This window comes from Vigna unguiculata, chromosome 9, assembly GCF_004118075.2.
Source record: "Vigna unguiculata cultivar IT97K-499-35 chromosome 9, ASM411807v1, whole genome shotgun sequence".
In the NCBI taxonomy this organism is placed as follows: Eukaryota; Viridiplantae; Streptophyta; class Magnoliopsida; order Fabales; family Fabaceae; genus Vigna; species Vigna unguiculata.
The window spans coordinates 33,560,509-33,575,532 of NC_040287.1; the positions used below are offsets into that span (position 1 = coordinate 33,560,509).

Sequence of the window (15,024 nt, forward strand, 5' to 3'; positions counted from 1 at the left end):
ATTGATGGTGAACTTTCGATTGAGCAAGCCATGGTAAGCACAATCATTAATTATCTATATACAGTTATACTCATTCCCTTTAATGAGAATATTTTATTTGTTATTGAAATTAATGTAAATAGGGTAAATAGAAAAAAATAAATATATTTTATCTTATAGTTGCGTTAGTGTTAGGATACACAGTTGTTGCACCAATGATTAATCGGCCTGGTTATTATGGAAGGGGCTACATAACGCCATAAGAATATTGTTTCTGATTTCTTATGGCTCATTTGTGACGGTGATTTTGTTAAGGCTAGAGTTGTGTTTCTCAAACTTAAAATGGATGGAGACAAAGATGCAGATGAAGAGTGTGATACCAAATTAAATTCTCCCTTTTTTTTCTATTTTTTCCATGGTAGAATTAAAGTTAAAAAACCTACCATCAATAAAAATATATATTTTTTATTTTATTTTATCTTTTTTTAACAAAACAAATGCATTCATCCATACGAAATTTGGTGTTGATAGAAGCGAATCCCATACAAGCACCTCCACCAACATATTCTTAGTGCAGTTACGGAGAATCTTCTTAAGAGAATGTGTGATGACATGTATCTAAATGGCAGGGGTGCTAATTGGTAGTCAACCTCCGACTCATCGAGCTAAGGTACTAATTGATGGTCAACCTTCGACTCATCAAGCCATGGTAAGCGCAACCATTGTTAGTTTTCTATATACCTTTATACTCATTCTCTTGAATAAGTATATTTTATTTGTTATTGAAATTAAAGCAAATAAGGTAAATAGAAAAAAAATACATATATTTTGTCTTATAGTTGCTTCAATGTTAGGATATACACTTGGTGCAACAATGATCAATCTACCAATTATATGATTATTATGGAAGGAGGTGCGTAGCTTTGTAAGAACAATGTTTCTGGTTTCTTGTGGATCTTTTGTGAGGGTGATTGATTCTACTAAGGTTAGAGTTGTGTTTCTGGGATTTAAATGGGTTGGAGACGAAAATGCAGATAAAGAATGTGATAACAAATTAAATTCTCCCTTCTTTTTCTTTTTTTTAATATTTTTTTCCATGGTAAAATTAAAGTTAAAAAACTACCATCAATGAAATTTTTTTTTATTTATTTAAAAAAAAACAAATACATTCACCCGAACAAAATTGGGTGTTGAAAAAAGCGAATCCTGTACAAGTACCTCCACCAACATTTTTAGTACAGTTAAGGAGAATCTTCTTTAGGAAATGTGTGATGACATGCATCCAAATGGCGAGAGTACTAATTGGTTGTCAACCTCCGACTCACCGAGCTAGGGTACTAATTGGTGGTCAACCTCCGACTTACCAAGCCATGGTAAGCACAACCATCATTAGTTTTCTATATACCTTTATACTCATTCCCTTGAATAAGTATATTTTATTTATTATTGAAATTAAAGCAAATAGGGTAGATAGAAAAAGAAAAACATATATTTTGTCTTAGAGTTCCGTCAGTGTTAGGATATACACTTGGTGCAACAATGGTCAATCTGCAACTTACATGGTTATTATGGAAGGGGGTGCATAGTGTTATAAAAACAATGTTTCTGGTTTCTTATGACTCCTTCGTGACGGTGATTCTGCTAAGCCTAGAGTTGTGTTTCTGGTACTTAAAGGGATCGTGACGAAGATGCAGATCAATTAAATTATCCTTCCTTTCTCTTTTCTTTTTTTCTTTTTTTTTCCATGGTAGTATTAAAGTTAAAAAACATGTTGGTATCGCGCAGCGGAATGTTTGAGCGTGCAGACAAAAACTAAGAGGAGGGTGAATTGGGTTCTTAATAAAAATTGTGCTTTTAATATTTTCCCTTTTTGTATCAAAGATCAATTAAAAATCTTTCCTTTATTTTAATAAACACAATAAAATAAAGAGAGTAGAGAAGAGAAAATTGCACAAAGTATTTATACTGGTTCGGATCAAAAGACCCTACGTCTAGTTGTTAATCTTTCAAAAACGAGATTAACTAAATCACTAAAATAAACCAAACTTACAATCAATGATAAGAAAGATTAGGGTTTAGAAAACACCTCTCTTGAATCACACAAGAGATGAAGACACCTCCCTTGAAATCCACAAGGGATGAAAAACACCTTCCTTGAATCACACAAGAAATGAACACCTCCTTTGAATCCCACAAAGGATGATCGGCTTCTCCTAACAACAGCAGCAGCACTCAATCACTCAAGATCCCACTTGATGAAAGTTATCGCTCTACCCACACTAGGTTTTTCAAAGCCTTCCCACAGAGAGTTCTCAAGTACTCAAACTTCTCTAACTTCTGTATATATACAATGGAAGCCAACCACTCTATTTATAGAGGCCTATTTAGAAATTAGGTTAAGAATATGAAAGGTTAAGTCACAACTGCCATAGATAATCGATTATCATAAGTGATAATCGATTATTCGAGAGCAGTTTCTGAAAAACATTGTTTCGTATTGATAATCGATTATCCTCTGAAATAATCGATTATTTCAGAGCAGTTTCTGAAAAATTTAAAAGAAAACTTATGATAATCGATTATCATAAGTGATAATCGATTATCACAGTGCGTTTTGTAAAAATAAGAATTTTCTCTCAGTGCTTTGTTGTTTGGGTTCTGCCTTTTGACTCTTGACCTACTATTTTAACTATCTTAAATAATGTACACATATTACAAGACTTTAAACAACTAAACTCTTAAGTCTTCAATTAATCTCTTGAATCAAAGCATTCTTTTAAGTCTTCAACATTTTCCATGCATCATCATCAAGTCTTCCATACTTCTTCATAAGTCATCATCATCATCAAAATTCCTTTTTAGAGGAAGATGTTCATCTTCTTCTTTTTGTCAACAAAACATACCATCAATCAAAAACATTTTTCTTTTATTTTTTTTTATCAAAACAAAGGCATTCACCCAAACGAAATTGGGTATTGGAAGAAGTGACTCCCGTACAAGCACCTCCAACATTCTTAGTACAGTTGGGGAGAATTTTCTTAAGTAAATGTGTGATGGCATGCATCCAAATGGCAGGGGTTCTTATTGGTGGTCAACCTCTGACTCACCGAGCCAGAGTACTAATTGGTGGTCAACTTCTGACTCACCAAGCCATGGTAAACGCAACCATTATTAGTTTTCTATATACCTTTATACTCATTCCCTTGAATAAGTATATTTTATTTTTTATTGAAGTTAAAGCAAATAGGGTAAATAGAAAAAAACAAAATACATATATTTTGTCTTATAGTTGCGTTAATGTTAGGATACACACTTGGTGCAACAATGATCAATCTGCCAGTTAAATGGTTATTATGGAATGGGGTGCATAGCGTTATAAGAACAATGTTTCTGGATTCTTATGGCTCATTTGTGATGGTGATTCAGCTAAGACTAGAGTTGTGTTTCTGGGACTTAAAGGGGATGGAGACAAAGTTGTTGATAAAGAGTGTGATAACGAATTAAATTCTCCCTTTTTTTCTTTTTATTTTTATTTTTTTCCATGGTAGAATTAAAGTTAAAAAACCTACCATAAATCAAAAACATTTATTTATTTTTTATTTTTTTTAACAAAACAAATACATTCACCCGAACGAGATTTGGTGTTGACAGAAGCTTATCCCGTACAAGCACCTCCACCAACATTCTTAGTACAGTCAGAGAGAATCTTCTTAAGGAAATGTGTGATGGCATGCATCCAGATGGCGGGGTGCTAATTGGTGGTCAACCTCTGATTCACCGTGCCAGGGTACTAATTGGTGGTCAACCTCTGACTCACCAAGCCATTGTAAGCGCAACCATCATTAGTTTTATATATACTTTTATACTCATTCCTTTAAATAAGTATATTTTATTTGTTATTGAAATTAAAGCAAACAAGGTAAATAGAAAAAAAATACATATATTTTGTCTTATAGTTGCGTCAAGTGTTAGGATACGCACTTGATGCAACAATGATCAATCTGCCAATTATGTGGTTTGGTTATTATAGAAGGAGGTTCATAGCATTATAAGAACAATGTTTCTGGTTTCTTATAGCTCATTTGTGACGGTGATTCTGCTAAGGCTAGAGTTGTGTTTCTGGAACTTAAAAGGGATGAAGGTGAAGATGCAAATAAAGAGTGTTATGACTTTATATGGATTTACTGTGGTAGTCAACTTTGTGTGTAATAAGTACCTCTTGTAGACAAAGAGACTTAATATGTATTTTGTTTTGTACTTTTGCGGTTTTTGTATATATGGTGAAACATCGCAATTCATGAAGTATATTTTGTTTTTAAGAATATTTTTGAAATGTTTATTTCTGTTTATTTTATTTTATTTTAATATCAATAATGATGTATAGATGGAAATCTCATATCTAACAAAAGTGAAATAAAAGTAGTTATTATTTTTATGTCAATTTTATGATAATGTATCATATTTAAATTTATATTATAATACGATATTTTAATATCAATATGGAAATCTCATATAAAAAGAAGTGAAATAAAAATAATTATTATTTTTATAAGTCTATTTTGTGATAATGTATTATATTTAAATTTATTTTATAATACGATATAAAATTTATCTAAGATTTGTTAAATTTATTATATTATATTTCAAACATGTTGATTTGTAATTTACATATTAACAATTATCTTCAATTATCAACACTTTTTTATATTTTTTTTAATATGAATTATAAATTTATTTACTATATTCTGATAGAAACTTATAACACTTGAATTAGTATGTTAAATCCACTTCCACAAGTTAAGTTCATCGTACTATAAGCAATATCTTATATTTTTGCTTTTGTACACAATTTGGAGTTGCATAGAACACAAAAGTTCATGAGTCACTTTTTAAAAGTTAATGAGGTTCAATCTATTACTTAAAAGTTAAAATGCTACTAAAACAAATTTGGTGATAATCCCTTATTTGTGTACATGTTTGGTTCTCTTGAATGTGCAAAGCAAGTAATAACATTGCTTTATAATGTATCCATTTTTCTGCCTGTTGGAAGTTTCACTTACTATATATAAGACAATTTCATAATATATAAGTGGGGTACAAACGTTATCTTACAAGTAGGTTTTGTGGGGTTGAATTAGGCTTAAAGACCATTTCTAACATGGTATTAGAGCCAAGTTAGAGTTTATCCTAGTGAATTTTCTTGAATATTCTGTTTCACCCGCTATCGGGCCGCTAATGGATCATCCACTGATTTATAATCCCACGCACGAGATGAATATACCTCGACGTGAGAGGATGTGTTGGAAGTTCCATATCGACTAGAGATAAGACAATTTCATAATATATAAGTGAGGTGCAAATTTCACCTTACAAACCGATTTTGTTGGGTTGGGTTATGCTTAAAACTCTTCTAACCATGTTGATAACACAAAAAAATACCTTAACCATATACATTGTAAGTAAAAGCACAAGTTTAATGCTTAGTGTCGTGTCAAACATCAACTCTCTCAAAGCACCAAAAGCTAATGGGTGCTAAATCATTGCCAGTAATCACATCTCATATACATTATATAAATCACAACACATCATCTGTGGAATGGAGAGCGTGGAAACTAATTTCTAATAATGTCATCTGATTGTACATTTTATGTGATATTTTGTTAATGGATTCAATACTTTTTTTTCACGAACTTGACTCAATTCTAGCCAAGTATTTTGCCTTATGTATCTTTTCTGCTTTTTTTTTTATCTCTTTTTCCTTGGTCCCTCTTCTACGAACAAGTTTTACATGTTGATATTATTATAATAAAAACACAGCACGCAGACAAAACAACTGACGGAGGATATGAATTTTTCTTTCTTTTTTTAAGGTAAGATGATATGAGTTATTGGAAGTTTAAAACTTCATTTTTTAGGTATGGCATAATGCATGTGATACCAACACCTCATCTAGAATCACACACATAATCATTGAGTCCATCCAGATTTTATAATTTTATTATATTGTAATTTTCTAAATTTATAATTTGGTTTACATATCATGATTAGTGCAAAATCATCTTTTACCAGAGACTTACAACATTCTTTCCTGATTATATAAATTATTTTAAATTGAACAGCTTAGAGGAAAAGAAAGAAAGAAACGGATATGTTTTGCAGAAAAAATCCAAGGAAACATAGTTTTTTCAAATTGTTAGTTCCTAAATATGAAAGAATCCCAACAAACATCATCATGCCACAAAAAACACAACCAAACAAAACCCAAGTCTAGCTCTTGACCATACATCCCCTGGATGTGACCTGAAGAATGGATTGCTTTGGCTTTGACCTGAACTCCATTTCAAAAATCCTCTCAAGTGCTTCTCAATGATTTCTTCCACCACCAACATGAGGAGCTAATGAGGAAAGAAGCTTGGAGACCATGAACAAGAAAATAGAAAACTGAAAGAGAAATTTGATGAAAAAATAAGTAGTAACATTGAACAAGAGTTGTTGAAGATAAATGAAGAGATCTCTTCAATTATTTTGAATTTCTTTAATTATTATTATTATTATTATTATTTCATGCCTTTTTGTTTTGATTATCTTCTATTTTGGATATATGGGAGGAGAAGATTTATTTTCAATAATTGTAATAGTTTAATAATTGTTCTAATAAGGACATGGGTTGCAAATTGCTATAAAGTTGTAACAATTTATTTTTAACTTTTTTCTTTAATTTAACTCATGTGACAAATGTTATGGACAATGAGATAGTAAAATTTTATTAAATAGTTTTTTTACTTAAATATTTTTTTTATTTTATAAAATAAAAATAAATATTATTCATTAATTGTTTCATTTATATCTATCTTTTGAAACTAAATTACAAATTAAATTTGATGTGAACATATTTATGCTATAGTTATATTTAAGAAATCATTAATTATTTATAAGATTTACAATATTTTTTGAAATATCGATAAATTTAAAAAAAAATTATAATGTATAAAAGTGTAATGTACAAAATTTTTATTAAATTTTACTTGGTCAATGTATAAAAAATAATTTTTATAATGTATAAAATTTATTATTTTACAATAATTTTAATTTAATTTTTATAATTCTTTTACAATTTAATGCACAAATATGAACTCATAAATATTTTATCAAATAAATATTATATGGGATTTTCTTACTTGGTCAATGTATAAAAAATAATTTTTATAATATATAAAATTTATTATTTTACAATAATTTTAATTTAATTTTTATAATTCTTTTACAATTTAATGCACAAATATGAACTCATAAATATTTTATCAAATAAATATTATATGGGATTTTCTTTTGTATAATTTTATATATTTTAATTATTTATAGAACATTCAAATGAACTTTAATTTATTTATAATTAGTGTTTAAAAAAATATTTATAATCATATGATAAAAATATATTTTATTAAAAAAATAATTTAGATAAACTTTTACAATAAAAAGATAAAATATTATTATTAAATTTTACAAAATAAAATATTTATATTTAACTCTAATTATATTTTTATAAATAAAAAATTATATAATAAATATATTTTATTGTTTCGTGCAGGTTTGTAGGTAGGCTACCATTAATATATTATATATTGTGTTATATATGTGAAACCCACTCTGTTTTTAAAATTTTTGGACCTAGATTTATAAAAGGGTTCAAGGTCAGCCTACTTATTTTCCTCGGACCCATTTCAATTGTTCACATACTTTCCATTCTATTTCTTCAACCAAAACAGTCAACACTCTTTTCTCTCCTTTGAAACAGAAGCTGATCCAAGATCTGTGCCAAACTCTCCTCCAAGCTAATCGAAGGCTCTTCCTCCGCATAAGTCGTCCTTATTGTACTTTATTATGTCTCATTTTCGTCTCCCTTGTTCTTGTTTGCCAACTCTTTAAGCTATAGTCGTGTTGTGATGCTCTTTTGTTGGGGCTGGTTTTTGATGGGTTAACCTCAGTCAAAGTAAGGGAAGCTAGAACTCAAAAGCTTTTAAAATGATTTTTTCTAGTTTTTGGCCTGAGATTGGGTGTTAAAATGTACTGGGTTGATGATTGAACTGGAATTGTTTGTTTGCATTCGCGAGCATCGTCAAAATTTGTTGTTTTCATTGAAGTAAGTACCCTCGCCTAAGTGAGAATAGCAGAAACCTCACCTCTCGATTTGCACTCAGGCGAGAAGTTCCAGTTTTGAGTGAGAATAATCTCGCCTAGGGTAGAAGGTCCTGCTTAAGCAAGAACTCGCAAAAAGCTCGTAGTGCCACTGTTCAAACTCTCGTCCAAGCGAGAAGGACTCGCTTGACCGAAAGAATCCCTGTTGCCTAAACGAATACTTTTACCTTGAGATATTTGTGCAGGAAAAAAATTAATTACTTGATTGCTTACATGATTGATTAATTTACTCCTTAAGACATAAAGTATGATGCCATGTATGTTTTATGCGTTGCAAAGGGATTGAAATTGTTGAGTTTGGTATGTAATAATAATGGATGTATGAGAATATATATATATATATATATATATATATATATATATATATATATGGTATGTGCTTGACGTAACTCCATGAGTCTCATAAGAAGATCTTATGGTGGTGTTATTGTAGTGTATGTAATGAAATAATGATTCAAGTAAAGCTGCATCCTGACACTCTAATGAATCAGTCAGACTCATAAAGTAAACTGGTTCAAGTGGGTGAGAGTAGCAAGAGGTCCTAGTCTTTGGCACGATATAGCCTTAGATGATTATGGACCAACCTTGTTTGTGATAGGGTGAAACCTATTGGCAATGACTCTGCAAAGCAGTAAAGGCTACCACAAATGCAAGCAACTAGTGAACTCAATCTCATTACATGTATATGGATAATTGAGTTAAAAGCTCTTTGAATTATTTGTCATCACATGTTGCTTGAGTTTAATAGTCTGTTTATTTATTCACATGTTAAAAATTATTTTCCTCTAGCTTACCCTTTCTCTTTGTGCCTGTTTCTTGTTTGATTTTTCTTTTTGTAATGATGGAGATGTTGATGTTTAGTTAGGCATGTTGGATCTTGCTCATTGTTTAGCTCATTTTGAAGAATAGATTTAATTGTAATTCCTTGCTCCGTGAGCAATCTTTTACTAGACTGTTTTGCTTAAGAAACATGTTTATGACATTGTTTAGTGCCTACGGTACTTCTATTTCAGTATATTTTGGATCATTGTAAAAAGTTAATTCTGATATGCTTCCTGTCATTGCTTTATATTATTATAATTTTGTGATACTTTATTTATTATAATTATCTATTAAATGGAATGTTAAATAATATAATATAATATATTTATATTATAATATTTATTACGTAATATATAATATATTAGTGTTATATATTTAATATATTGCTATTAAATTAATCTATATATAATATTATTATATTATATATTACGCTTATTATGTATTATAATATATTTAGTATATTATCATAATGTATTTATATCTTAATATATAACATAGTATATTATATCACCATATCCATTTTACAAAATAAAATATACATATGATTCATTATTTGTTTCAATTATATCTATATTTTGAAACTAAATACCTAATTAAATTTTCATGTTAATATATTTATACTATAGTTATATTTGTAAACTAAATTATATTAGGCATTATTATGAATTTTGACATTTTCGCTATACAGACATCTTAAAACTCATCAATCATTTGTCATCACATAAAAATTTATTACAAAGAACATTACAAGAAAAATTGATATTACCAATAGTCAAAATTCGTCAATAATGTTTAAAATTCGTCGGTAAAACTGTCATTGGTAAACTTTCATCGATGGAATAGACAATTTGTTTGCAATTATTTATAGAAAATCCGTAGGTAAATTCGTTGACAATTCCTGAAAGAAAAATCTATCGATAAATCTTGTAATCTGATTCATATTCTTCCTCCTCCCTCCTTCTTCTTCTTCCTTTTATCTTTTCATTTTTTTTCTTCTTCTAATACTTCCACCTTTCCACGTCTTCCTTCATCGTTGGTGCTACCCCTGCCACCACTGGTTTCTTCTGTCACAGTCATTATCGCTGGCTTCTCTTTCACCTATTCTTAATTCTTCTTTTGCACTTCCTTTTCTCACCTTTTCCTCTTTCTTATTTTTTTCTCTTTCTCCTTATCCATTGTCGTTACCCATTAATACACCGCCACTACAACGCTGTCGCGTCACCACCATGTTGTCGTTGCGCCTCCGACATCTCTTTCTTCCTCTGTCTCCTTCTTTTATATCTTATTTCTTTCCCTCCTTCTTCTTCTTCTTCTCTTCTTTTCTTTATTACCAACTTAATTTATAATATCTATCTCGTCAAATTTCGGAGAAATTTTTTTCACTTTTTTCACCGTTGGTAATTACCGACGAAAAAAACTCTCAGTAATTATTGATGAAAAAATTTGTTGGTAAATACTACGATTTGAATCATATTTTTTTATCTTTTCATTTTTCATCTTCTAATTTTGTATTATTAACGAATTTATAGACAAATTTTATTAACGAAAATAAATTCGCCAATAAAAAATGTCGGTAATTGAAATTTAAAAATCTATCACTAAATTTGATTAATTTATTTTCGTCAATAAAGTTATGTTGATAATATCAATAATTTTTGTAGTAAAAAAATTAAATAAACGAATACAAAATATGAGAGAACCACATCAAACCAAGACAAAAATTATATTTCACGAAATATAGATAAATTATATCTATTATGACAAAAATCTAAATAAATAAAAGAGATAAAATATTAAATCACTTATTTATACATTTATCTCATCACATTACGTGGAAATTCAAATAGCAGCAAATTGTCAAAGATAGACATTATCCGGTCTAGAAATGATTTTTAATTTACTTTCTGATCATTCGTAACATGCACCAAGATCACAAAACACTTCAAACTAATTATAAATTACTTTAAAAAGATATGAATTGAGACATTTAAGTTTATTCGTTGTTGGAGAAGAGCAAATCAACCACCGAAAGACAACATGGTTAAAAGCTTATCTTCGCATGAAACGGTGCTATGATTTCTTTTTGGATGATAAAATAAAGAAGCAAAGGAAATGGCATTGCTTGTAGCAGCAACCTGAGATTATCCCTTCAGAATGTGGAGACCAAAAGCGAGAACCTTGCATACATAACTATTGCAAATTTTGAAGGCATTCACAAATTCCTTTGAAATTTCCGTGTCAGATATCAGATGAGGAAATTGGCAATTTTTGTGTCTCCGTTTGTTTTATTGTAGGAGATGATGGCGTGGGGTCTGAATGGTCTTTGCCTTTGCCCCACACCACAGAGTAAAGACCCAATGCGATGATCACAGCCCCAATGATACTGAAATTAGTGCAACAGAGAAAGAACATGGTTCAGAAAGTTGATATCAACACAATGAATACTTAGAATTAAAATAATAATCAAACTTTGAATAACTGTGACGAAAGAATAATAATGAAGAGGTAAGAAGCATTATTTACCTGCCCAGGTGAAGTTGCTCAGCAAAAAGGAAAGAGCCTAAAGCACACGTTATGACCATGCAAAGAGGATTAAAGGCAGTTAAAAATACCGGGCCTCTGCTTTGCAACACCAACCCTTGCGCATAATACGTTATTCCAGAGGTAACAATTCCCTGTAATTTTGAAATTCATTTATTAAGAGAAAAACTTGCAGTGAAAGTTAGACAAAATAATACTTTGGGCCCGGTACTAACCGTGTAGAGAGGGCCGTAGAGTCTGAAATCCCAGCCCAAGGCCCATGCTGCAAGCCCAGAATGACGAGTGGCAATAATTGCCACCACACTAGCTTGCACGACACCAGATAAGCACACCAAAGAAGAGAGAGACAATTCTGCTGGATACCTTTTCAGTGTTATGGACTGCAAAATAAGACATGTTTTTTTGTTACACATATGTATACATTATAAGAGTGTGTCTGTCAGAGAAGATAAAGTTAAGGTTAAAAATGCGATGCCTGTAAAATGAAGAAAGATGACCAAGCCACACAACCCAGGAGAAGAAAGAGGGTCCCTGAGAGCCAGTGTTTGACAAGTTGTGGAGAGTGAGCTCCGTCTTGATTGTGGGTTGTGTTTGCAGAATGAAATAGGTGAAATTCAGGACCTTTGTAAAGTGTCATTAACAAAGCACCTGAAAATGTCACCAATGTCCCAATCACCTTCGCTAGGCTCCTTACTTCCTTAACGTTTACACGCTCTAACCTTAGAATTACGGCTAGCACAAAAGTCACAGAAGGCACTGCATTCATTATCGCAGAGGCAAACGAAGCCGATGTGTATTGCATTCCCAAGAAAGTGAAGCCTTGGTCGATCACTGGTCTGAAATATGAGATTCAATGTCATCACAAAACTTTCAATGGTCAAAATAATACTGAATTGGTTTCAAAGTGCATCTTCAGTGTTTTAACAATGGGTGAATTTCTTTTACTAGGTTCAAGTGCCGGGAAAGAGAGTTAGCTTTAGTCTGAATAGATTCAGGTCAACAATTTTTCAATTTCTGTTGATTCAAATTTTGTTACTCTAATTTGAGCAACATAATCACAAATGTTTTCAACTATTTTTTTTTTTATGTACAACGTAAATATTATAAAAGTAGTTATTATAAAAGCCAACGAACTACACATGACAATGTATAATTAAATGTTAAAAGACTTTACAAAATTAGTATGTGAAAAACATAATATCTTATTAAAAGCATAATTGTATTTAACATGATCCTTAATTCCTTAATTTTGCCTCCAAATTATCAAACAATCAGGGCATGATTTTTGAAACAAAATACTCCTTCAAATTGGTTTATCTGTACTTTTATCTTCATTTTACTTGTACTTTCAATTGCAAAACTACAATTTTGTTTTACTTTTTTTGTTTGCAAATATTAGTCTACAAAGAAAAAAAAAAAACTATTTTCAGTATTTTTTATACAAAATTTTAATAACAGAAGCTTTGTAATTAAAAAAACAAACAAACAATTCCCACATAGAAAATGATCCTTAGCTTCCTCAACTTCAAAGAAAGGACACCTAACTGGTGTGTTTAGATTTGAGTTCAAACCAAAAAGCTTAATAATATGGAAACTTATAGGAAGAATGAATATATGACGTCATTATAAAAACAGAAAATATAAGCGATTCAGTGGCCGATTGAAGCCTTGAGCAGTATATTCTTGACATTGTATTGGTATAAAACTTTTGTATAAAATATACAGTAAACACTATAAAAAAGAGAAATGAAAGGAAAACAAAAGAGTAAGTGATCTTATATTTTTGTTCAATATGGAAAAGGTTCTTTCATAGTATTCATTTTAAAAAGCAAATCAAACATGATTATATTTAATACAATTAAAGTGGATGGTATATCAAAATGGAATACTATATAATGTGACCTAAACCGATTGAGAAAATAAAAGTATATAAAATGTTTTAGATAAACGTTAGACGCTAATTAAAAAATCAAATGATATTTTTTATAATTTCGTAAAAATGCATTCTTTACGATTTCTTAAGACGTTCTCGCATAATTTTCCATAAAAAAAAAATCTTTCAATTCTTTAACCAATGCTTTTAAAACACCATTGCTTATTAGAAAGTTTCACAATACAGTCTTCAATGAATTTTCTGTAAATCTTTAAAATATAGCAAAAACATTTTATTTAAGTATTCTTTACTGTTTACATAATTACATATTTATTTACCAACTTAAAACACATTTAAACTAAATTATGTCATATTTAAAATATATTCCAATGCCGTATTCCCTTAACTCTCAGGAAAATAACCTTTTATTAAAGCAGACATACCTTTCATTTATTTACTACTTCACGTTAATCATTTTTTCCCCTGATCAGATAGTTGCGTAAGTACGCATGATATCGACATGTTTAGAATTTAATGCATAATTTATTTTATATTGAAAAATGCTATCAAAATACTGTTAAACATTTATTTTAAGAGGCAAAATCCTATAAATAAAGTGAGTGTTATATTATTCAACTTAAAATGACGTCTTTATAAAGTAGGTTAAATATGAAGAGGGACGAAGGTGTTATTATATATACTGTTTACTGATAGTGATAGACAAAGGTTTTAGATGATTACTCCACAAATCCAAGTGCCATTATCTGCAAGAAGACAGGGAGTGTTATCTTCGGCCTAATTTTCCTGCAAAATTGTAACCACCACACCAATTTCAAAACTTCATCATGAACTAATATCCCAAAATGTTTCAAAAAACACAACACAAGCACTGCATGTATGTAATAATTAAGATTTGACCTCTCAAAAATCAATGCAAAAGGAGCTAGGGCCAAAGCAGCGATTGCATTACGATAGACGACAAAAACGTAACGATTCATTCCACGGTTGAGACTGGCGACGGAGAAGATGTATGCTCCGGCGAACCCAAATTGAAGTCCGACCGTTAACAAATAAGGCTTTGCCTTATTGAAGTTGTTTCCGAAACTCGCACAACCACACTTTTGTTCCATATTTTTGTATATGAAAAATTTGTATAACACTTAGAGAGAGTTATACTCTGAAGTGCATGGAGAGTGGTGTTGCTTATAAACACGAAGGGTAATGATTAAGACAAATTGCACTGCAAGAGGATAAGCGATAAGTATCGGAGTCCTGTTCTAAAGTTATACTTTTGGTCAATCTCAAAAAAAAAAAAAAAAAAAGCTATATTAGTATTATTTTAGTGGGGGTGTCTGCAATGCAATACCTTTGCTTTGCTTGATTCCCTCTCTATTCAGTTGCCGTGACTCGGAATACACTTTCCCTGCTCCAAGTTTTTTTCACAAAATCCACTGCAACTAACTTTATCTTATGCTACAAAAAACAAAACACTATATATGTTTTTGCTTTTATATAATACTACTGTTCTTCACTGTTAGTGGGTCCTAAACACATTTATTCCACATCCTTCGGTTGAGATTAACATTTTTCTCTTGCAAGCTCATAGTTTTAAC

General features: G+C 30.3%; 1 protein-coding gene across 1 annotated transcript; it reads right to left on the reverse strand.

Moving 5' to 3' along the window:
* Nucleotides 1-10,788: 10,788 nt before the first annotated feature.
* Nucleotides 10,789-14,640, reverse strand: LOC114164841 (WAT1-related protein At4g08290-like). The gene is made up of 6 exons (XM_028049611.1): nt 14,330-14,640; nt 14,153-14,215; nt 12,014-12,374; nt 11,754-11,918; nt 11,521-11,672; nt 10,789-11,380 (listed from the first exon to the last, which is right to left on the reverse strand). The coding sequence occupies exons 1-6, from the start codon at nt 14,539-14,541 to the stop codon at nt 11,236-11,238; spliced, it is 1,098 nt and encodes a 365-aa protein (XP_027905412.1). The 5' UTR covers nt 14,542-14,640; the 3' UTR covers nt 10,789-11,235.
* Nucleotides 14,641-15,024: the final 384 nt, after the last annotated feature.

Coding starts and splice junctions, on each gene's coding strand:
- LOC114164841 (XM_028049611.1), bottom strand. CDS start 14,541: ATGGAACAAAAGTGTGGTTGTGCGAGTTTCGGAAACAACTTCAATAAG. Junction 14,216..14,329: donor TTTGCATTGATTTTTGAGAG/GTCAAATCTTAA, acceptor ACAATTTTGCAG/GAAAATTAGGCCGAAGATAA. Junction 11,673..11,753: donor TCTACGGCCCTCTCTACACG/GTTAGTACCGGG, acceptor TCAAAATTACAG/GGAATTGTTACCTCTGGAAT.